Raw genomic sequence first — 22,851 nt, 5'->3', positions numbered from 1 at the left:
TACAAATACCTCAAAATTGTAAGTATTTGAGTACATGTACCTAGTTACTTCCCACCACTTCCCTGAGCAGTACTCTGGCTTGGGGCTTGCCACATAATAACTGTGTCATGCACTGGGTGCAAAACAAGTGTGTTACAACAGCCCCACCTGGTGTCTAAATGAATGAACTGAAAGTGTACCTGTAGTAAAATGTTCTCCTAAAGCAGATTAAACTGAACTGAGGAAAACAGAAAACATTTATGTATTAAAAAATGAACCTCACCACCAGTGAGCTTCTATGCTGTGATTCCATGGCAAGGAACTGTGACATAGGCCTACTGTATTTTCCAGTGATGGAAAAAGTACTCAATTTCTTTACTTAAGTGAAAGTAGTATCAATACTGCAATGTAGAAACACTCGGTTACAAGTAAAATTCCGGTAATCAAAATGTAATAATATTCTTAAAATACCAAAAGCAAAAGTACACATTTTCCAGAATGTCCTGTTTCACAAGGTATCATGTTAATGTATACAAATCTTTTGAAAATAGCAGATCTTCAAGCTCACAAGGCGTGGCGTTGTGTAGACTTGCTATTTTCAAATAAATAATAAAAAAGGGCTGAAGTGGTTTATGCCTATTTTAATCATCAAAATCTACAAAATAACTACACTAACATTTTCAAATAATTGCAGTGGAGTAAAATTGTATTTTATTTTATTTTATCTTAGTTTAGCTTAGTTTAGCTTAGTTTAGCTTAGTTTATCTTAGTTTAGCTTAGTTTATCTTAGTTTAGTTTAGCTTAGTTTAGTTTAGTTTAGTTTCCTGGCATCTAAAACGTCGTCGACGTGCCTTGGCTCCTACACTACGTCACGTGCCCCGCCGCCCCGCCCACAGATGTCCAAAACATGGCGGAAAGCGAGCTGAACGTTGACAGCATCATCTCTCGACTCCTGGAAGGTACAAATGTAGCGTTTTTCGTCAACATTTCACACATATAACATGCATAACGTGTGTTTATTGTACGCTTTTACCGTTTTGGATGGTGGAGGGGGAAAAAAAGATTCAAAATGCATCACCTTTCTTTCGTAACGTTGTCGCATTTGGATTTGTTCAGCAACCAAACGGACCCCAATACCCATCTGTAATTAGACTGAGAGACAGTGTACAAACAAACACATTGTATACTGTCACAGTTACATTAAAGACGAGGGTTTTGGGTGTATATGGTTGTAGTAAGTAGGGTTGAACAATATTATTGAACAATACAAATTTCAATATGAACAACAACTGCAATTTCTAAATATCAGAGAATGTATTTAATTGTATTGTATATTTGATCGGTTCATGAATCGAGTATTCATTTTACCAAGTTTTTGCATGTTTAGCCATTCCATACTATTATACTATCTAAACTGGCACAGTTGAAACTTTCTCATAATATCATGAGCCTGAGCTTCTATGGAAGCATTTTATAGTAGTATGATGTTGTATGATGATGTTATAGTAGGCTTTAGCCTTGGATCAAGACTAAAATAGATGTATTTTATCAAGTCTGATTTTTACTTTAGTACGCAAAATCCATAAAATACACCTATGATAATCTTGATCCCAGGCTGAGTAGGCCTATTATGTTGTGCCAGATTATGCTATGACACTATACTATGATCTTTGCACGGTTGACTGCTTAATTCCAGGTCATCTCTTATCACACTCATTGGACTTTTGCTTTTTATAGTGCGAGGATGTCGCCCTGGGAAAGTAGTGCAGATGACAGAGGCGGAGGTACGAGGACTATGCATAAAGTCACGGGAGATCTTCCTCAGCCAACCCATCCTGCTGGAACTGGAGGCTCCTCTCAAAATCTGTGGTGAGTACTGCCTGCTGGACAATATGACCTAAAAGAGGGCTCACTATGCATAATATTTATGGACCAAAATAACTTCAATAGTCAAAATGTCTCCATAGTTTATGTTAACGCTGAACTTCCCTAGTCAACATAACTGCCAACGTAATCAGTATACCTACATAGTAAATTAAGACATATACCGTGTAGGACTGTACAGTGTTTGTCTTATTCACTGAAATAGCCATTCTCTGAATAACACAGGTTACTGAGATTAACCACAAGGCCACTGAGATGGTCTCTATGTTCTTGAGGAACATAAAAATATATTATATTAAATAATTCTATTGGACCACTCAGTATAGGATTGCTTACATGAGATGTCTTAAAAATGTCATGATGGATTCAAACTAATAGTCACAGGTGTACAGGTTTATCTAATTGAGGAACCAGATGTCTCTATTTGTTAAACCACTTTTGTTGACCGGTGTCCCCTCAGTAATTTCTTTGTATATTTAAGTTATTCGTCATATCTGCCCTGTGCAATTTATGATTATGAAGTCTTAAAAACGGAAATTTAAATTGTATTCATATGTTCCAATGCTATATGCCGCTTTTTCCAGGTGACATCCATGGCCAGTACACAGACCTGCTACGGCTGTTTGAGTACGGGGGCTTCCCTCCTGAGGCCAACTATCTGTTCTTAGGAGATTACGTGGACAGAGGCAAACAGTCCCTGGAGACCATCTGCCTGCTGCTGGCCTACAAGATCAAATACCCAGAGAACTTCTTCCTGCTCAGGGGGAACCATGAGTGTGCCTCCATCAACAGGATCTATGGCTTCTATGACGAGTGTAAGACGAGAAAACACATGCCGTGATTTAATTGCTGTTAAGGTTTTTAAAAGATGCATTATATTTGGTGCTGATATTGGGTACTTTGTTCTAGGCTAGTCCAATCTTGCAGTCCAGACTTCATGTTGCCAGTGATGTCAATCGTCTTATGACGTATCTATGACATATGACTATGTGTGGGCAAGATTTCAGCCTGATCAGAAGCCCCTTTGACTTCCATTGTAAAATTAAAGTTAAATATTTGAAAAAGTATAAAACATGTGGTAAAAAGACTGTCAGTGGAGGTACTTCTGTGGCCTATAGGCAGTACTGTGCACAAGACATTTGGTGCTGATGGTTTCAGTGGTTTGCAATATTAGCTCTGGACTGACAGGCAGACAGACACACAGGCAGACAAGACTCTTGTCTCCCTTATAGATGGCTAACCACCTGCAGAGCCACACTGTACATCCTTTTGAGTTATTTTAAAATTAAATCTTTGATGCCTCAGCCACAGAATAATGCATTTGCATGATGTAGTTAAATTGCTTTCCTGTTTAAGAAAAAATTACAACTCAATTATCACCAACTGTGCTTAACTTCTTCCAGGCAAGCGCAGATTCAACATTAAGCTGTGGAAGACTTTCACAGACTGTTTTAACTGTCTGCCCATTGCTGCCATCATAGATGAAAAGATCTTCTGCTGCCATGGAGGTTTGTCAGTATGGTCTCTTATTGATCTTTTATCATGGTGTGATATATATTGCAGTAGCTTTAACGCTGTCTTCTGTCGTCCTCAGGACTGTCTCCTGACCTACAGTCCATGGAGCAAATCAGACGCATCATGAGACCCACTGATGTTCCTGACACAGGTTGGACACCTTCCTTTGCTGTTAAAACCCTGTACTTCGAGTCCACCAGGGCTCTATACTCGGCCGCCTCCTGTTTTCGCTCTACACTAAATATCTTCACAACAACACTGTGATGTGTTGTGAGCTTGTATCTGCCATTTTTCGCAGAACTTTTGCACCAGATAGGAGCGCTAGGTTTCATGTGGTTAACAGAATGAGGGACATTATCACTTCGTCTTTTACACTCGGCTATCAAAAAGGTGTTTGTGGTCTCATATCATCATCTAGTTTGTGTTCATGTCTGCCATGTACCTGCCTGTTGCTCCAGGTCTGCTGTGTGACCTGCTGTGGTCAGACCCAGACAAAGACGTCCAGGGCTGGGGAGAGAATGACCGGGGTGTCTCCTTCACCTTTGGAGCCGACGTGGTCAGCAAGTTCCTGAACCGACACGACCTGGACCTCATCTGCAGAGCTCATCAGGTACAAAACACTTTCAAGATTCCTTTTTAAAATAAAAAAATAGCAGATGTACAAGCTCATATATACAAGCTTGTATATCTGCTATTTTAGCCAACGCTAAAATCTAAAATTACACTCATGCTTTCCCGGTTTTAATGGGTTTATTAAAAGATAATGGGGGGAAAAAAAGCAAATATATGGTCAAACTAAATCTGAATTCTCCTGTGGATTCGCCTTTCTAAGTGCTGATCCGATTTAGTGAATCAAACACTGTCTTGTAGGTTTGTATTAATAAACTCCTTCATAAATATACAGTATATCATAACATATTGTTGTATACAGACAACAGTTATGAGCTCACAAGCTCATGCATTGTGGCCCCACAGGTTGTTGAAGATGGGTACGAGTTCTTCGCCAAGCGACAGCTGGTGACACTGTTCTCCGCCCCAAACTACTGTGGGGAGTTTGACAACGCAGGTGGAATGATGAGTGTGGACGAGTCTCTCATGTGCTCCTTTCAGGTAAAGCCAGACAGTAAGGTCCTTCCACACCAGGAGTTCAGGGTTATGCTGTGAAATACCAACCTTGTTTCTGAATAAAACTACGTAACTTTTTCGTCACTTAATAATCGCGTTCTGTGTTGATGAACTCACGACACAAACACTGGTTTAAATGAATGCAAATTAATAGCACAAAATAAACTGAGGTGTGTAAGGACCTTTTAGTTGCACGCCGACATCATGCACCTAAAATAGATCTACAAGCACACAATGTGTTGTGAGCTTGTAGATCATCTTTTTTTCTGCTAAGATATTTAGTATAGAGCAAAAACAAGAAGGGTCCTAGTATAGTTATCAGCATTGTGACACAACACTGATGAAGGCTCGACGCCAATACGCATACGTTGTTTGGTCTGCAGTTTACCATGTAGACTTGTAAATAAAAGTGCCTTTTAGGTCAGTGGTGGTATTCTGTATTATTGTAAGGTAACTCTTCTAGACCAAAAACTCAGCAATATATTGAAATTGTTAAGCGGAGTGCGTCAGACAATAGACAAACGGCCCATCTCATCGCCTCTCAGCGACTTATCTAGTTTTGTCTCCTGCAGACACATACACCTAAATATATAGGGTTTATGGTAGTTTTTTGTATAGAGATTCAGTCTCTCATGGGCATGGATGAAATAAAGCATGTTTGCAATGGTATTACAATGGTATTGCATCACCATTCAGGTGATGTAATATTTATTAACCCTCACCATTTCTTTCAGATCCTAAAGCCATCGGAGAAAAAAGCAAAGTACCAGTACGGGGGCGTTAATTCCGGGCGTCCTGTCACCCCGCCTCGTACTGCTCAAGCCCCCAAGAAGAGGTGAAGCAACTTCCCATGAGTTTTCCTCCTTCCTTCTCTCCCGGGCAACGTTCTGCCCTCCCTGGCTGTTTCTAACACTCCAGCCTTCTCTTTCTCAGCTTCGTGTATAGACATTTACTGTATTTATTTACTGAGTGGTTGTTGTTTCTTCTTTGCTTGTTGGTATTTTTATGAATATGTAACAGTGTTTTTTTTTTATGTCATAAAATGTGTTGCTCAGTCCTCATGGTTGCATACAGTAATTCAGCAATACTAAACCAACCTTTCGGAATGGGCAACATGTTTGGAAAGGACAGGACGTGACGCTTCTATCTGCCTTGAGATGATAACCCATTACCATAGTGACTTTGTGAATGTGTGTTTGCATGTGTGATTGAGATGGGTTTCTCACCCGAGCCAATGTAAAAACATACATTCTTCCAGACCACTGGGTCAGATGTTCCCTGGCTTGACTTTATTCTGCCAATGAGTCATTACTGACATTGTCCTTCCACATATTTTCAGTAATTTAGTACAGTGGTTCAGTATTGCTGGTTTGACCATGATGTCATGTTCTTGGCCTCAAGAATGTTTCTTCTCCATGGTGATAATGAGACCCTACGATTTTCTAAGTTTGAGTGCAATAACTATTGCTTAAAAATGTTGGTTTGTTGTATGCAAACATATCTGTAGAAGCCAATAAGTTATTATATCTTACACAAGCTGTTATACAAAGTGTAATAAAAAGCTTATAATTGCCATGGACTGTCTCAAAAGGATCTTCCCATAGGTGTTCCATGTCAAAGCAACGCTGGTTTCATACTACTGTAGCTATTACTAGCCGTCTGTAGGGGGACAGAAATTCTTATTTTAACCTTGTATGACGCAGGTGCAATCTTTTCATTGTTAGATTAACAAGCAAAGGCTAAACAGGCCAGCTACACTGGGTTAAAAATAGCGTTTCCTGTAAGTGTAAAACGGTCCTGCTGAGTGTGCAGAAAAAGTGTTAAGTAGATCAACTGAGGAGACACAAGACAAGACGTAGTTCAATAAATTACACAAAGTTGCCAGTGCACCACAGGCACCTACGTCAATGTACTGACTATGTCCCCAGAGAAGCCAAGTGAAGTTCAAAGCATGCTTGTCAGATTAAGAGATAAGAAAATGTCCTGACTACATACTGTAGTGCCACCACTTTACATTACTCCCACCTAGTGGTATAAAGTCAATTCTCATCCCACAAATGAACATTTTTAACCTATAGCATACAGTATATTTTTTATTTATTTTTATTTATAATTCTTGGTCTTCAAGTTGGAAACAGCATGTTTTTTTTAAAGAAAAAAATAGATTTCTACAGGTTTGTTTCAAACTTTGAGTAGAATAAATGGAAGTGCTGTTCAGCTTGGTGTGCAAAATCCTTTGCAGTTCATCAGGTTTATCCAGGTGTTCCAAGAAACTTGTTATAAGACAGATCTTATAACCTTATTACATTCGCTTCGTTCAACCTTTGGACTATGAAGCCTCACCTTTCCTCTTATGCCACCAGATTATACCAATGATGCGTTTTAGGTCGTATTTGAAGTTGAAGTAAAATAATTGGTGGCTGTAAGGTTTTCAACTAGTTTGTCAAACCGTGTGGTATTATGCTTCTCTTTGATTAGCAGAAAAAAGAATACCACTGTATACTCATGGCATGCAGCATATCAAATCGATCAATTATAGGATGGGTTAAATATATATCATTATTTTCTTGGTCCTGGTCAATATCCTGACAATTGCAATGATTTGATTTATACTTTATTGCAGTTATAAAAACATGTGTTTGACAGGCAAAAAACTTACAATAAAGGGGTTATTCATTTTGCTCTATGGAATGTGAAAATCCATGCTCTGAATTCAAAGTCATGCTCACAGTATGGTGATTTCCTTTACTATCAACCACCAACATTCTACAAAACAAAAGGCTCATGTTAGTCTCGCGATACCAGACAAAAAACACACACTTGATTTTATAAAAATAAAGTAATTTGGAGACCGAGGAGACTCTCACACGTCCCTTTAACACAGGTGTGCACAGGAACCTTCTTTCTCAATGTTTTGTGTTTTGAGTCCCTGCAGCACCACAAATGAGACCCTTGTCTGTGAGTTTGTCCCTGCACTTTCTGAGTGAATTTGACCTCAGTCTGACTTGAGGCCTTGCAGCACTGACTGTGGCACTCTGCTAGCATAGTACTGGTGGTTGCGCAGTGTAGCAAGGACCCCGGCAGAGTTCATGTGCTTAACGTTAGCATGGTAGCTGTATGCATTGCCATGCATGTCTGTCAGTTCACCTGCAGAGGGAAAGAATGAGGAGCCAAATAAATATTTACATACAAAAGATACATAAATCACTTGGTTATTTCTGTGCAAGCAGAGTCACAATATCAAGAACAGAAAATAATTCAAATTCCCATTTAGTAGAAGCAACAGCATACAGTAAAGCTTGTTCGTAAAAACGTATTCTTTTACACATTGATAATACAATTTACTATTTTATGTGGACTATGAATTGGGATACTCTTAATAATAAGCAATAATACGCATTTGGAAAGTTGGTACTATGGCAGAACTGTGCAGCTTTAATGTGTAGGAAGGTTGCTTTTTTTCCCTACCTCCCACGGCTCGCAGGATTGCTTCAGGACCACATGTGTCCCATTTCTTGCATCCTGGGCTGGCAAAGACATATGCAGAGGCCTTCCCCTCAACCAGCTGAACAATCTGTGCAGATCAGATGGGGAATATGTAAGCAAGCATGTGCTTCACAGTCATGAAATTAACTGTAAACACTAACGCTCAATATACACAAATGAATATAGTGTGACTATTGCAATTAAGATTTGTTTGGGGACAAAGAAAACATCAAGGTTCCTATCAACACACTTCAAGTAGAAGGACGAGGTACTATGGTCATTTTCAGTCCCTAGACAGAACACTAGCTAGTCAAAGAGATCAAAATGACATTATCATAATGCACATCATCAACTAAACATTAATCTGACCTTATTTCCTGCTCCACCCACTCTAGTGACCTCATGAGGTTCCATGGCATCTACGCAGTCGGTTACTAGCTTGTTGCTATGGGAACGGGTGGTAGTGATGATGCGTCTTTCGCCTGGGACCTCCTGAAGCTGAAATCCAAACGCTCCTAGTCCCAGCATTCCCCACAGAGTTCTCCCCAAGTCTGCCTCTGCTCCGAGCTAAGGACACAAGAGTGGAAGGTCTGAGTGAATGTTTTCAAGACACACTTGCAGTATCATTCCATTTACGTCACTACTGTACCTGGTAGTTGTAGAATGGCTGGTTAATGACACCAGCGATGGCTTTGCCTTTATATGCAATACCAATGAGTACAGTCACATTATCCAGGAGCCCTGCATTTAAAAGACAAAGATACATTCACTAGAGGGAACGCAACAAAGTATGTTACAGTTACAGTTGACAGCATTGTAATTATACTTTTGTAGAATTGTCTTTCTACAGTGAGTAGGCAAGTATAGTGACAGCTTGCAGATGAAGGACAGAAAGAAGATACACTTAAAAGGGTATACTATAAAATGTCATATTTTAGCTAGTCATGTTTCTTCCCTGGAGGCCTTTCCCTGAAGATGCCCCTTTTCCCTACCCAGTTTGAGCCTATTACTCTATAAACATGTCCCTCCCAGACAGTCCCAGTGCCTTCTGTTGCCATACACAGAGCAGTACTGCGAAGCTGAGAGTCGTCCGACCCTCTCAGGGGCATCTGGGGGTCATCTGGGAGATGCAGACGCTTCGCAGCTGGGCAACAAGGATGAAATGAAAAGAGAGGCACAGAAGAGAAAGATAATGCAGGAATAGACGGAAAGCGCGAGAGGGAAAACATCATTATCAGTCCTGAATCTAAGTGCAAGAATGCAGACTGAAAAAGACCAAATAACCCACGGAACAGATTTTCAATTAAATAGTAGGGGGAGAAAAAAAATCTAAAGTAAAAGGTAAATTAAAGGTAGGTAAAACATCCTAGTTTCTAGTTTGCTGGCGATAAGTTGGCGCACTCGACCGATAGCGACGCAGTGTAATATTTCCGCCCACTTCCACGCAGGTACAAACACATTCTCCTGTCAGCAACAAGATTCCCAAGAATTGTGAGCTGAAACTGTTTCCATGGATGTGGCTTTCCTGATGTTGGTGTGTCAGCAATCTTCCACTGACATTGTGTACATTTCACGAATGACAACTATTCTAAACAAAATATTACATTTTTTCTTTAATTAAATTATGATGTAGACTGGATAGGGTGCATAAACATCACTACTGCCCTCAAACTAGAGGCTATACTTTTAGCAATATTACTGCAGTTATAGTTGCTAAGGCCACATGCAATGAAGCCTGGAATGGATGTGTTCTGAAAGTGTCAGAGAAGATATGAGAGCCAGTGCAATGGTTAACAGACAGAAAATGCCCATTAAGCAAGACCAGGAGCTTGATGGCTCACTACTTAGTCTCAGCTCACCGGGCCGAAAACATGCACGCAAGTGCATACGCATGCACAGATGTAATGAACAGGTGAAGTGCTTACCTTCTGTATATTCTTTTGTGCCATCAAGGGGATCAACCCACACAACCAGCTGAGAGAAGACACATTCAGAAACTGTATTCACACACAAAGTACTGTACAACTGAACCATTTCTGACCAGAATGTCGCCTGACCTGAAGTTTACTACTGACCTGAGGCCGTGACCAACATAATATTTTGATTGTGACCACATGGAGCTATGTAGAGCTCTCTATAGGTTGCGGATGTCACCACAGTATTTTGCCTTTGGGAGCACGTGTTTAAGGACGCCCGGTCCCCTCCTGGTCACAGCAAGTGCACAGAACAGCACATACGGAGTGTGTTGTGTATAAAGAGCCCGTAGCAACTAGCAAGCTGTCACTGCCCAAGTGACTACATGAACCTGCTGTTGGCAACACTATGACAAATTGAAATGTACTACCTTGCAATGTGTAGGATGCAACACTGGTACATTTTTATTTGTAAAACTATCCTTGTTAAACTGCCCATATACATGAAATAGTCTCTCTCTCCCTTCCTCCCTCCTTCCCACTCTCACATATCCTATATTAAAATTGGCTTAAGGAGGACTCATGCTCATGTCACTATGACACAGCCATAACCATATCTGACTGATGCCAGATTTTTGGGTTCGATGCCCATCCTGATATTGGATAGTCTAGAAGACTCAATGTTTGACCTCTATTTTGCCAAAAAGTGCAACATTTTCTAATACATTTTAAAAACGTAGATTTGATGAAAGTTTCTATTTGAGGACATTTAACAAATTAAATTAGCCCTATTCCAAAACTTTAAAAAATAGGCAGTCTCCAAGCTCACAACGTGTCACGTTGTGAGCTTGTAGTTCAGCTATTTAAAAAAAAAAAAAGACACATCAGCTGCATAATTGCCGACAAATAATGGCAGATATATCTCTATTCTAAACCTCTTTACTGTTACCTCTTCCTCTTTGACAGCACTGTACTCCACAGGGCAGGTCTTCTGGAGGATGTCTTCAGCCTGGCCATCTTCTATAAGGTCTTCCTTTACTTCCTCATCTGGAAGGTCCTACAGCATATGAAAGGATAAAACTACATCAACTTCTGGATTACACTTTTTTTTATTATTATAGAACACAACCTACAACATCATGGCACACACACTCCCAGAAGGAGGATTTACGTTTACAGTAGTAGGGATTACAATGAATTGAACTAATCAATTTAATCGATTATATATATATTTTTATAATAATAATAATCAATGATTGAAATGTCCCAAAATGTTAAAAAATATATATCAATCACAGCGCATCGCAACGTGTTGACAAATCGGCTATTTTTGTTACTTTTGTGCAGTACTATTGTGCGACAACATTGTAAGACAAACTATTTAGAAAAATACTGATTTTTGGGGCCAATTTGTATAAAACAACAAAATAAAAAAGATATGCTTCTCGATTATTCGATTAGTCAAAAAAAAGTAATCAATAGAATAATTAATCAATAATAATAATCTTGACGTCCTGGGTACGACATTAAACTGCATCCAATCTGGAGAGGGATGGGCGCCGCCAGGTTTAATTGCCCAAGAAACACCACATGATGACAACTACAGAATCAATAATAATAGTGTCAGCTCTAATTTACAGACTCACCTCCTCCCCAATGATGGTGAGTTTAGGGAATCGTCTAGATAGTGAGGCGCAAATGCTTTGCTGGGCCAGTCTGTCTGCCAGCGTCTGCAGATCATTAACCCCTGTCTGTGCATGGAAAAACACAAAGAAAAACGTGTTTGGCAGAGACAATTTGTGTTTAGTTTTATTCCTTCCTTTACATACCTGGCTTTAAAGTTACAGTAAAGACAGAACATTTCTAACAGGGCATCAAGCCACACTTAATGCAACTAGTATCTAAATACACCAAATGATTTTAACTGGTGTGTGATTCCTACCTTACTGTTTAAAATCAATTAGACATTTTTACATGTAAAGTATTTACACATTCATTGATTGATTCTTGTGACTTGGTGCCATTTCTATGCACAGCATTTTTGCCTCTAGAGGTGCAACAGTTCATCAAACGATATCAAATCGATTTGATCGATTATGAAAAATATCTAAAAAGTAATCGATAGAATAATGGCTAAAGAAAATAATTGATAGTTGCAGCCCTACAGCTGCCTCCTTTATTGACATAGAGATTCTAAAATACTAGGTAAGGTAAGGTAAATGGAATCTGCTCCCACCTTCTGCACAATACCAAGCTCTCCACTGCGGAGGACGTTCCTTACAATGGAGCCAGCCTTCTCAGCCACGGCGTAGGCAGAGGCCACCACACGCATCACCACCGCAGGGTTTACAGACATGATGCTGATGGACGGAGGAGACAGACAGACAGACAGACAGACAGACAGACAGCATGTCTTTTGTTAGTGTCCTACAGCAGTGGTTCACAATGTGTGGTCCGGGAACCCCCAGGGGTTCTCCAGCTAAATTTGTTAGTTAATATAGAGCAGGGGTCTTCAACAGCGGGTCTGGGACAAAAAACATGTTTTAATCTGCAACACAATTCAATTATATGTGCTACGTAACCATATGTACAGGTTTATGTAGGACATCTGAGTCAGTAAATGACATCATCGCTGTCATAACGGATCCTACACACAGTTCTGTCTGGTTCTCATCTAGACTGGGTCTGAAATAAAGATTGAATTGAATTGAAATATCATAGGCTATGTAGTGGGGGTCCCTGCTTCATCTCTCTCTCAGCTAAGGGGTCCTTGCATGGCTTGGCCTGAAAAACATTGAAGACCCCTGCATTGCCATCATTTCAACTACTTTAACCATATTTTATACTTTGACTATTCAAAAATAGCCGATCTACAAGCTTGTGATGCGCTGTGAGCTTGTAGATCTGCTATTTTTGAAAATATTTGAAAATCCAGATTTTTTTTTAACTGGGTTTCCTTGACACATATTTTGAGATGGGGGTCCACAGCCAAATACATGTTAATTTGGGTGTCCTTGACATGAAAAACGTACAGGAAAGACACGCACACACCCCTGGGTTGGTGGGGCAAAGGACAAACTGTAATATCATGATTCATGAATGAATGAATAACAGGGAGGTGGCATAGTCCTCTTATAATAAATCACTCAGGACCAGTGGTGAAGAAGTACTCAGATATTTTAGTAGTAAGTAGTAGCAAGTAGTATTAAGTAAAAGTAGCAATACCACAATATAAAAATCAAAATATCACCAAAAGTAAAAGTACAAACATTTTCAAAAATAGCCTATGTATAAAACAGGGCTAAAGTGGTTAATGTATGTTTTATAACATAATAATTTATATCTGCAAATTAACTAGTAACTAAAGTTTTCAAATAATTGCAGTGAAGTAAAAGTGCAATATTTGCCTCTGAGATGTAGTGGAGTAGAAGTAAAAGTATTGAAAATTGGAAATACTCAAGTAAGGTAAAAATGACCTAAAAATTGTACTTATAAGTACAGTACTTGAGTAAATGTAATTGGTTACTTTCCACCACTGCTCAGGACACGCAGGCTTTAAAGAGAAATCATTTTGCAAAAGCAAGAGCCAGAGATAAAGCGTTACATTCTCACTGTACCTCATTCATTCACACTGTAATGACTCTCTCATTGCATTACATGTGGTAGATAATAAGGTAGAGTATGACTTACTGTGCTGTTTATGACTGGCGTGGACTTGACTCTACTGTAATGTACAGCAACACGACAGCCGGAAGTAGACCAGTTTTAGTGGTTCCATGGTCCTAGTGCCCGATGGGTTTACAACTAGACCTCCCAGTTTCAGTTTTTCTCAACATCCCCATATTCAATATGTTAGTTTTTGTTTTTAATAGGAAAATTCATTGAGAAGGCATGAATTCATTGAGAAGGCATGGTAGTTGTGTTGGAGAACGATGTATCCGTATCTCACAGCCTGGATTATCAATATGTTTATGTATTTTGTTTCAAGTTTGTGGTGTATCTTGGTGTATGCAAATTTTGTGAGTGTCTTATAAGCTTGTGCGGGCAGGGTCTCTTGTGGTGTAGGACACTATAATAAAAATCTATCTATCTATCTACAGTATAGGTGTGTGTGTGTGTGTGTGTGTGTGTAAAGACAACAAACTACCTAGAGACACTTGGCTTGCTGGCTTGCTTTTAGAAACTTGACACTTTACATTTATTTCACCCTTTTATTTATTTATTCCCAAACACATCATCTTGAAAAAAGAAAAAGAAACAATCCAGTTTTGAGGTGTGTCTTAAAGGAAAAACTGTAGTATAGTTGGGCTAAGAAATAAAAATAAATCAGATTAATTTTATTGCCCACACTAAAAGTATCTTTTCCCATCCATCTGTAGCATTTTATTCTGCTAAACAGGTGGGAGTTGACCCTTAACCTCATTGATAAACAGTCTTCTAGAAGCACAGCCATTACCAGTTGATGCCCTTTAAAACATTGTAAAGTTATCAAATATTACCACTTTGCAGTCACTTGACAGCAGAGCAGACATACCGTCAAATGTGTAAAAGTTGGCATCTCGTACATTACCACACAATAGGAAAAAATACAAAATTGTTATTCAAATTTGTTTTTTCCCCAACAACCTAAATCTAAATGTGGTTTTGCGTCACATAATCTATGTCCTGGTTCAGTAATAATGGTCTTTAAAACTTCCAAAAGGACAACGTTGGTTATGACTCCATTCTCTCATGACACAAATAATTTTTCACATGGAGCATATCGCTGTCGGGCAGAAACCTTGTATCTCCATATTTCAACGTTACTTTTTTTTTACAGATCAATGCCCTCCTTCGTCGCACAAGCGTGTCACACAAAAGGAGTGAAAATAGCTGATCTACGACTGGTAGATAATCTCAATAATAAAATAGGTGTTTGTACGACGTACAGTAATTCTACAATTGTGAGGCACAGGGCTCAACCTAGGATGAGTGGACAAAATTACAGCTGTTATCTCCATTAACCACTTAAACCCTATATCGTTGTTGTCGGGCAGAAACTTGTAGTGTTTTTACTACTTTTGTGTGACACTCTTGTATGATGAAGTAGGGCATTCATTTAGGGAAAAACATACCATCTACAAGTTCACAACGCGTCTGATGGGCTATTTTCACCATTTCAAAATTACTTTTTTTTTTATAATAATAAAAAAGGAACGGTTTTGGACAAGGTTTCCACCCCGACAGCAAGATATACTTTGTTGCCCGGAGTCCCCAGGCGTCTGGGGACTCTTGGTCCCCTCCTTTTTTCCTCTTCACCTTACATGCTCAGGTGTCATTATGAGCAAGTACTGTACATTGGCCATTTTCTCAGGATGTTCGCTTATTTTCACTGAATGTGTGCCTATGACATGTCCAGAATAGGGATGCTAGGGTTCCTGTGGTTAATCAGATCAGTAGAATCAAAAGACAAATCATAAATCCCATTGTGATTTCCCAAAAAGACTAAATGAAGGGATAGATGAAACATTTTTAAGCCTGTTTTAAGTGAACTGAAGCATGGATTGTGCGATAGGGAATCCAACTAAATATTTGTCATCCAGGTCTTGTATACAGAGGGGATGACTGGTGAACAGTCCCTTTCCTATCATTTTGGTCCTTGACGTCACAGGGTTGGCTGTTGCATCGTGACGTGTCTCTGAGTATTTGTTTGTGTATGAAACTGCTTCAAGAAGAAGAAATAGAAATAGCCAGACATTTAATGTCAATTTACCATTAGTTATATTATTGTGTGAAACCAATTTGACTGATCGGTTTGATCTGTATGCATTTATAGTACGGTCATCAATCACTGATAAATATATTTCCCAATCGTTAAAGATGTGTGTGAGGCTGTCAGCAGACTTTACTTTTCCACTTGAGCAAGTGATTTTATCTGTGGGCTAGCATACTGTATCCCATTTCTCCTTCCAATTGCTCTGCAGTAATTGTGCCCAGGATCGGCTGACAGTCTGGGTTGAAGACAGAATAAGCGCTCATCTCTCCAGGTTTGCGTTCAGCCGGGCTCCGGAGTCCTTCATAGAGCCAGTAGAACAGGGAGATCATGAAGAAGGGCAAGCCAAAACCCAGTTCAGCAAACAGGCCAAGAAGAACCAGCCACAGTAAGACCTTTAACAGAGTCAGATTTGTGAAAGCAAACTGTCTTGATTTCAGCCACCGGCCCAGGGCGCTGTCCAGAAGCCAAACTGGACCATCCTAGTGAGGACATAACAGCATGTCATGGGTCATATACAGCAATTTACATATATATACAGCAACTCTGTCGGAATTCCCAATGGGCGGTAGTGACGCGCCCATCTGGTGAAACCCAGAATTACACTCAATGTAAAAAGGATGTAAACGAGGGTGAAAAAAGGGCGTTCGGCCACAGACGGCATTAAAACACTTCTTTATTGAAAGATATGGATTATTACATTAAACTACTACCCCGTAGCGAGAGTTAACATTTGGGGCATGGGGGTAAGCACCTTTATTTTCAATTTGTACATATTTGGAGTGTCTACGGGGCATAGTGCTGAAAGTCCCTGTGTCCATGGGGGGTGAACACTACAACTCTCGTAGATTGAAAACGTCAGAATCATAAATACGTCTACGAGAGTTGTATTCTACAGCTATAGTACCTGCCTAGCCTTAGATCAGACTCTCGTAGTCGTAGATGAATTTGATCGATTTTGACATTTTGATATAAAAATGTCAAAATCGATCAACATAGGCTAGTACCTGCCCATATAAACAGCACTAACTCACCTCGACGTGTTTCTTCTCTCCAGAAAGGAGAGGCCTGGTGTCTTCATCTGCCAGTTCATCTTCCTCTCGCTTGACAGCTTTAAGTTCACTTGCACTGGCTGTCTGAGCAGATGTGTGGAGCTCCTCCAGCATGTTGGGTGGCTGTTGATCTGTAGCACAGTCACTGCTTTTCACAGCAGTTTGAACTGCAGTAGTACCAGTACAGTCACTACTTTTCACAGCACTTTCAGCCCTCCTTCGAGCTCTGAATTGTGCCAGCTTCTGCTCCATAACACTAGCAAACAGCTGTGTTGTTTACGTGGCGGCGGGAAGAAAGCTGCGTTAATCAACGGTAAATAACTTCACTTAATGTTTCATAGTGGTTTTTTTAGAACGCAATATCGTTGTTTATCCTCAATGTTGATCCAATTATATCAGACAATAGGTTGTACACGCGGACTTATGACTTATTATCCACGGTTTGTTTACCTTTCGGTCCAGTGTGTACCTGAAAGCGGAACGTTCCAGTGTTGCCATGTCTGCTATTATAAGCGACTTTGGGTTTAATTTTCTGTAAAGTTGCTTGTAAATATTGGTGGTTGTCCGGTTTTTTGGCTTGTTTCCTAATGTTGTTTAAACCAGTGGTCCTCAAAAGAATTCATGTGAAGGACCCCTAAATTAATATGTATTGTCTGCGGACCCCCATCTGAAAATATGTTGTGCCAGGGCAAGGATGGAGTAATGTCCCCATACACGATTTGTGTTGTTAAAATGTTTCCAAAATGTTTCAAAATGTCCTTTTTTTCCCCAAGATTGAAAATAGCAGATCTGCAAGCTCACAGCGCGTCGCATCGTGATCTGGGTCGCTTCCTCTGCGCTTGTTTTCATAGACCTGGTTGCTTATTTCCTCACAAAATCTGGCAACGCTACTATGTCGTGAAGACACACATTTAGCCGTAAACGCATCGTTTTACGACATATTCTTTTATTTACCTTTCCTAGGCTAGGTCGTTTTCATTCTTGGTGTGTGTGGTGAGTTATTGTCTTACTTCATTACGTAAACATATAGGCCTATACTGTGGCTATATATAACATATATATGCATAACATATTTCATGATTCATGGGTTTACCTTATCTAAACAGCTCTGGTTGGTTGCTTAGCTCGATAAAGGAAAGCTCAGCTGACCCTGATAAACCAAATGCATGATGTCTGGAAGAACATCGAGTTTTATATTCAGTGATGGAAGAATTAAGTACTCTTGATATTTTACTTATGTAAAAGTAGCAATACCACAATATAAAAATACTCGTTACAGTTAAGATGCCTGTGTTCAAAATGTTACTTAATGCTTGTAAAAGCACAAAAGCATATTGGCATCAAAATATACTTAAAGTACCAAAAGTAAAAGTAGTAAAATGTTTGAAAATAGCAGATCTACATGCTCACAAGCTTGTAGAGTTGTGAGCTTATCGGCTATTTTCAAATAGCCTATGCATAAAATGGGGCTAAAGTGGTTGTAATGTAAGTTTTATAATATTATAATTTGTACCTGCAAAGTAACTAGTAACTAAAGTTTTCAAATAATTGTAGTGGAGACTGGAGTAAAAGTACAATATTTGACTCTGAGATGTAGTGGAGTAGAAGTAAAACTACTGAAAACTGGAAATACTCCAGTAAAGTATAAAATATCTCAACATTGTACTCAAGTACAGTACTTGAGTGAATGTACTTAGTTAATTTATACCAGTGCAATTATCTACCAGAAATGACCCCCCACCCCCACCCTGCCACCCCCAACTGTTCTACTGTTGTACTGTACATATGTCTTTTGCTACTAGTGTTTATAGCTACTAGTGCCGATGATGTCTAGGATATAGATCAGATGTATTCCCTATTAAATAGGGAATACATTTAATAAAGGTTTTCCATGACGATTATGCAGAAAAAAGAGACGGGATATTAATCTCATCATTGTAAGCCGCCCTAAATGTTATGCATGTGTGTTCTATCAGGAAAGTATAACTATTTATGCGAACAATACACACACAAAGGAAATTGTAGTAGCACTATAACATTTTTGTGGGTGCTATAAGTCCTTTGTCATTTTAAGATTCATTTTAAATAGCCCCAATCTATGAGACAACATCAGTAAGACTGTGTTCATACTTTTAAACACCTTGAAATGTGTGTCATTCATTCTCTTCTCACAGACATGGCCTCAGCCCCAGCACAACAGCCCACCCTTACTGTTGAGCAGGCAAGAGGTGAGAATGAAGAGTGTGGTTTGTTTCTGTTTTCCTACACCAGTGTCCAGCAATGATTGTGCTCATTTTTTACTCGCATAACTGGAAGCCCTTTTAACCCATTTTTAGATTTGAGCTAAAAAGCCATATTTTACACTTTTGGCTATTCAAAAATAGCAGATAAACAAGCTCATAGCGTGGCACAGAGTGCCGCGCTACAAGCTTGTAGATCTGCTATTTTTGAAAAATCTTGAAAATGTGTGCAAATCTTCTGAATATATATATTTTTAAAGCGAACATTTTTAACTCAAATCTTTGCTTCTGGGGGTCCCTGGAACAAAATATTTTGATGGGGGTCGGCAGCCAAATACATATAATTTTGGCGGTCCTTGACATGAAAAAGATTCAGCACCACTGACATAGAAACATACGTTTTTCAGAATACTGTTGGGATTTAGGACGGAGACATGTAGAACAGGCTTCAGGTCTCAATGGGTTAATCAGAAATGAAAAATGGTTCATGTCCGATGCAGGGATGGTGCTCAAAATAATATTACATACATAACACTACTGCTACTACTGTAATTATATATAAACAAAACCCTAACTAACTATGATACATGGTTTGGGTGTAAGTGCATGTTTCTTGTAATTGTAGTAACAGTCCTTTTGATATAGTAGCCAACAATTGCTGGTTGGCTTCTTTAACTCAGGCCTTTATTATGATCTTTTTTTTCTACATTTTTGGTTGTTGCATGTTGTTGTATGCATTGTTTTCTCTCTATCGTACTTTTGAAGCAGAGGAATTGATGGTGTGTTTGTGTTGCAGTGGTGCTCAGTGAGGTCATCCAGGCGTTCTCTGTCCCAGAGAACGTGGCGCGGATGGAGGAGGCGCGAGAGAGTGCCTGTAATGACATGGGCAAGATGCTGCAGCTGGTGCTCCCCGTGGCCACTCTGATCCAACAAGAGGTTATCAAGGCCTATGGCTTCAACAATGAAGGAGAGGGTGAGAAAACAAATCACCGCACAGCCTGTCTCAGGACATTTTTACAACTTATACGGGGAGAAAGAGTAAAACCTGCACACTCATATGCTCCGGTGTAATTTTTTTTTTTTTGTTATCAATTGTTTTTATTATATCGAAATACAATCATGTTTTTAAATGAATACATTTTTCAACAACAAAAACAAGATACAAACAACTTAAACAGAAACAATTCCGGTGTAATTTATTGACAACGTTTCGAGTCAAGGCTCTTCACCAGGCCAAACAACTAAGTTATTTGGGTGCTTGACATTACCATTGTTTGCTTGTTGTGTCATACACTGTATTATGTGCATGGACTGAACATCCAGAGATTTGACTACTCCATGGTGCATTCAGCTTGGCCGGGCACTACAACAAACACAATTGGCTGTGTTCTGTGTTCAGTCACAGTGGTGGGAAGCCGGGTGGGGAGGGGGACCTCTGCCGCTGCAATAGCGACTCCTACAGTTTGGGCGGGGTGTCTGTTCAGTGGGGAGCGGAACTGAGAAGGATAGTGTGTTTCTCCCGCTCGCATCAAAATTCCTCTGTCAAGTCAGTCACGTGTCTGGTGACAATACGTGTATCGGAGCCTAGACCAGTAGAGGTCCAGTGAGATAACCTTTCCAGTACTGCTAGTGATCTTTGCTATATTTCTGTCCTGCGTTCATTCACACATGCCGTGACAATGCTTGTGTCACGTTGAGTTGATTATGGTTTGGTATGAAAATGTAATCCTGTGCAACAAGATGGGATTAACTGATCGATTAGTCGTATTGTGATGTCTTGTCTTGTTCAGGCTTCATAGTATTATTTTCAAAGGTTGTTTTATTTTAACTTGTAGACTCCTTACATGTTTTATCTACCTACAGTACCAACGATATATTTCAATTAATGCATTTCCCTACTTTGTGTTACCAGGCTATCCGAAACATTACTTAATACATTTTGTGCTATATAAACTATATCATTTTTTACGTTCTCCATAATGTTTTTGCAATTGAACTTTTACATTCTGCTGGTTGATACACTGATGTTAAAAGTACAGTATATGATGAAAGCCAACGAGGAGAGAGCACTTTGGCATGTCGCACGACACAACCTTTAGAACAAAACTACTTGAACTACTACATGGTTGTGCTGGTGATACATAGCAGTACAACACTGCTATTTTCATTTATTCTCAAATTAATCTTGTATCCTTCCTTTTTTTATCAGTTTTCAATCATTTAACTTTTAGAAAGGGAAATATTTAGCCAGTTTCACTAGTTACAGTCTTAATTGGTATTGACATTAGGGCTTCTTGAATACGTTTTTTCAGTTTAGAAAACAATCAGGTGGATCTAATTTAGATTTTTCCTTGATTTAACCACTTGAACCGTTGCATCCCTATTCTGGGGAGAACATCTGCAGAAAATAGCCAAATTACTAGCCTGTAAATCGGCTATTTTCAGCAAAGAGATTTGATGTAGAGGGGAAAAAGAGCGGACCAAGTATATAGCCGACCTGGTCAACTATTAGTTTACTAAGTAAAGAAGTTTTAAGTGGTTAAGTGTACCAACACAAGGTGTGTTCATAAAACACTGAAAGCTCTCGAGCATACTCAGCCACCAAACAGGATTGTTACAAAATTCAGTGCACTGTTATATTTAAAACATTTCCAGCATTCAGTGCATAGTTAAACCTTCTAAGAAAAGATAGCTATTTAACACATGGGGTGCCAAAACCGTATATATACTGTTTTGCAAAAGGTGCAAAAAGTTACGCGGAGTGCCATAACCGTACCGGTACGGTTTTGGTGTCTTTTTGTTTTTCTCCACACGGGAGGGGCTAGAGCACCTCTGGGAGTACCCATTGTGATCCTGAATAGGATTGGCCAGATAGATCACCGGAAACAAAAACATGGCTCCCATCCGCTTCCTGTCTATTTACTTCTTTAAAACGCCTATATCTCCGCATCTGTTTCCTGTGGGGAAAACCGGTCATGCACGATGTGTCCCCGTTGTAACTCGCGAGTGAAATGTTATCGTTCCAGGATATAGCCAGGGTCATCACGCTACATGAATGGATGCTTTTTTTTACATGGATTTGCTCGTCGTGGAGTCCAGACTAGAGCTTTAAACAGCAAAGCGCAGTCAATGGGGAGAATGCTGGCACCCACGGTAAGTTATGAAAAAATGCTGGCACCCGATGTGTTAATAACTAAGAGTCACCGTCATTACTTTTCCATCTCCTTAACATGTTGAAGGAAAATGTTCTTTCCAGTAACCTTTCTCAGATTGGACAGTCAAAAGAATTTGGAATGGGAACATTCGAAAGTCCCATGTTGGGAATTGACGTAGTGTTTTGCCTCCTTTTCAGGTGTCTTGAAATTTGCCAGATTGGTGAAAATGTATGAGACCCAGGACCCTGAGATTGCAGCCATGTCGGCCAAACTAAAGTCTCTCCTTTTGCCACCGCTCTCCACACCACCTATAGGAGGAGCCATAACAGCATCGTAAAAGGTGTGCCATTGCTGAATGGATGCAAGACTTTGTCAATGGGCAAATCTGACTTAATGGTCAATTTCATCTAGTGCTTTTGACCTTTTGGCACTGCCCACTAGCCATCATTTTAATTACTAATCATGTAAAGAATTAGGTTATTTGAAGCTTGAATGTCTTTGTGGATATTCAGTAAATACATAATTCAAAACTCAACCACATTCCTGATTTCCATTCAGTTCAACCTGGCAAAAGATATTACTGTAAATTGCTTTTTTAATGTTTCAATATTTATTTGTTACCATTGTGCTTATGTCACTGAACCTTAAAACATTTTCTTTATTCATGTTTTATACCATTTTGTATGCTGTTTAAAGTTGCCTGTCAATATGTAATAAAGTACTTTGAAAATGTCATCCATGAAACCCATT

At 39.5% G+C, this 22,851-nt stretch overlaps 4 protein-coding genes across 5 annotated transcripts; 2 read left to right on the top strand and 2 right to left on the bottom strand.

Moving 5' to 3' along the window:
* Positions 1-883: 883 nt before the first annotated feature.
* LOC311063546 (serine/threonine-protein phosphatase PP1-beta catalytic subunit-like) lies at positions 884-7,014 on the top strand. The gene is made up of 8 exons (XM_084083033.1): positions 884-938; positions 1,717-1,848; positions 2,448-2,678; positions 3,267-3,371; positions 3,458-3,529; positions 3,837-3,988; positions 4,354-4,488; positions 5,238-7,014. Exons 1-8 carry the CDS (start codon positions 887-889, stop codon positions 5,340-5,342), a joined length of 984 nt encoding a protein of 327 aa, XP_083939159.1. The 5' UTR covers positions 884-886; the 3' UTR covers positions 5,343-7,014.
* Positions 7,015-7,109: 95 nt separating this feature from the next.
* bpnt1 (bisphosphate nucleotidase 1) lies at positions 7,110-13,648 on the bottom strand. The gene is made up of 9 exons (XM_084083032.1): positions 13,593-13,648; positions 12,139-12,262; positions 11,549-11,653; positions 10,852-10,959; positions 9,915-9,963; positions 8,639-8,730; positions 8,359-8,556; positions 7,972-8,077; positions 7,110-7,650 (listed from the first exon to the last, which is right to left on the bottom strand). Exons 2-9 carry the CDS (start codon positions 12,256-12,258, stop codon positions 7,499-7,501), a joined length of 930 nt encoding a protein of 309 aa, XP_083939158.1. The 5' UTR covers positions 12,259-12,262; positions 13,593-13,648; the 3' UTR covers positions 7,110-7,498.
* A 424-nt stretch (positions 13,649-14,072) lies between these two features.
* On the bottom strand, positions 14,073-17,170 carry saysd1 (SAYSVFN motif domain containing 1). Its single transcript, XM_084083326.1, has 2 exons — positions 16,689-17,170; positions 14,073-16,136 (listed from the first exon to the last, which is right to left on the bottom strand). The coding sequence occupies exons 1-2, from the start codon at positions 16,956-16,958 to the stop codon at positions 15,813-15,815; spliced, it is 594 nt and encodes a 197-aa protein (XP_083939452.1). The 5' UTR covers positions 16,959-17,170; the 3' UTR covers positions 14,073-15,812.
* grcc10 (gene rich cluster, C10 gene) lies at positions 16,959-22,836 on the top strand. 2 transcript variants are annotated; one of them, XM_084083327.1, is made up of 5 exons: positions 16,995-17,019; positions 17,670-17,699; positions 18,881-18,934; positions 19,743-19,919; positions 22,299-22,836. In XM_084083327.1, exons 3-5 carry the CDS (start codon positions 18,883-18,885, stop codon positions 22,436-22,438), a joined length of 369 nt encoding a protein of 122 aa, XP_083939453.1. In that variant the 5' UTR covers positions 16,995-17,019; positions 17,670-17,699; positions 18,881-18,882; the 3' UTR covers positions 22,439-22,836. The 2 variants fall into 2 exon arrangements, with proteins under 2 accessions (XP_083939454.1, XP_083939453.1); XM_084083328.1 differs by lacking the exon at positions 17,670-17,699 and having other exon boundaries at positions 16,959-17,019.
* Positions 22,837-22,851: the final 15 nt, after the last annotated feature.

This window comes from Gymnoscopelus microlampas, assembly GCF_963454915.1.
Source record: "Gymnoscopelus microlampas genome assembly, chromosome: 16".
NCBI classification, from domain to species: Eukaryota; Metazoa; Chordata; class Actinopteri; order Myctophiformes; family Myctophidae; genus Gymnoscopelus; species Gymnoscopelus microlampas.
The sequence above is the reverse complement of the archived record's forward strand: the minus strand, read 5'-3'. Positions and strand labels throughout refer to the sequence as shown.

Coding starts and splice junctions, on each gene's coding strand:
- saysd1 (XM_084083326.1), bottom strand. CDS start 16,958: ATGGAGCAGAAGCTGGCACAATTCAGAGCTCGAAGGAGGGCTGAAAGT. Junction 16,137..16,688: donor GAGAGAAGAAACACGTCGAG/GTGAGTTAGTGC, acceptor TGTCCTCACTAG/GATGGTCCAGTTTGGCTTCT.
- bpnt1 (XM_084083032.1), bottom strand. CDS start 12,258: ATGTCTGTAAACCCTGCGGTGGTGATGCGTGTGGTGGCCTCTGCCTAC. Junction 8,078..8,358: donor TGGGTGGAGCAGGAAATAAG/GTCAGATTAATG, acceptor TGATCTGCACAG/ATTGTTCAGCTGGTTGAGGG. Junction 7,651..7,971: donor AATCCTGCGAGCCGTGGGAG/GTAGGGAAAAAA, acceptor TTCCCTCTGCAG/GTGAACTGACAGACATGCAT.
- LOC311063546 (XM_084083033.1), top strand. CDS start 887: ATGGCGGAAAGCGAGCTGAACGTTGACAGCATCATCTCTCGACTCCTG. Junction 939..1,716: donor CATCTCTCGACTCCTGGAAG/GTACAAATGTAG, acceptor TGCTTTTTATAG/TGCGAGGATGTCGCCCTGGG. Junction 3,989..4,353: donor TCATCTGCAGAGCTCATCAG/GTACAAAACACT, acceptor GTGGCCCCACAG/GTTGTTGAAGATGGGTACGA.
- grcc10 (XM_084083328.1), top strand. CDS start 18,883: ATGGCCTCAGCCCCAGCACAACAGCCCACCCTTACTGTTGAGCAGGCA. Junction 18,935..19,742: donor TACTGTTGAGCAGGCAAGAG/GTGAGAATGAAG, acceptor TTTGTGTTGCAG/TGGTGCTCAGTGAGGTCATC. Junction 19,920..22,298: donor CTTCAACAATGAAGGAGAGG/GTGAGAAAACAA, acceptor CCTCCTTTTCAG/GTGTCTTGAAATTTGCCAGA.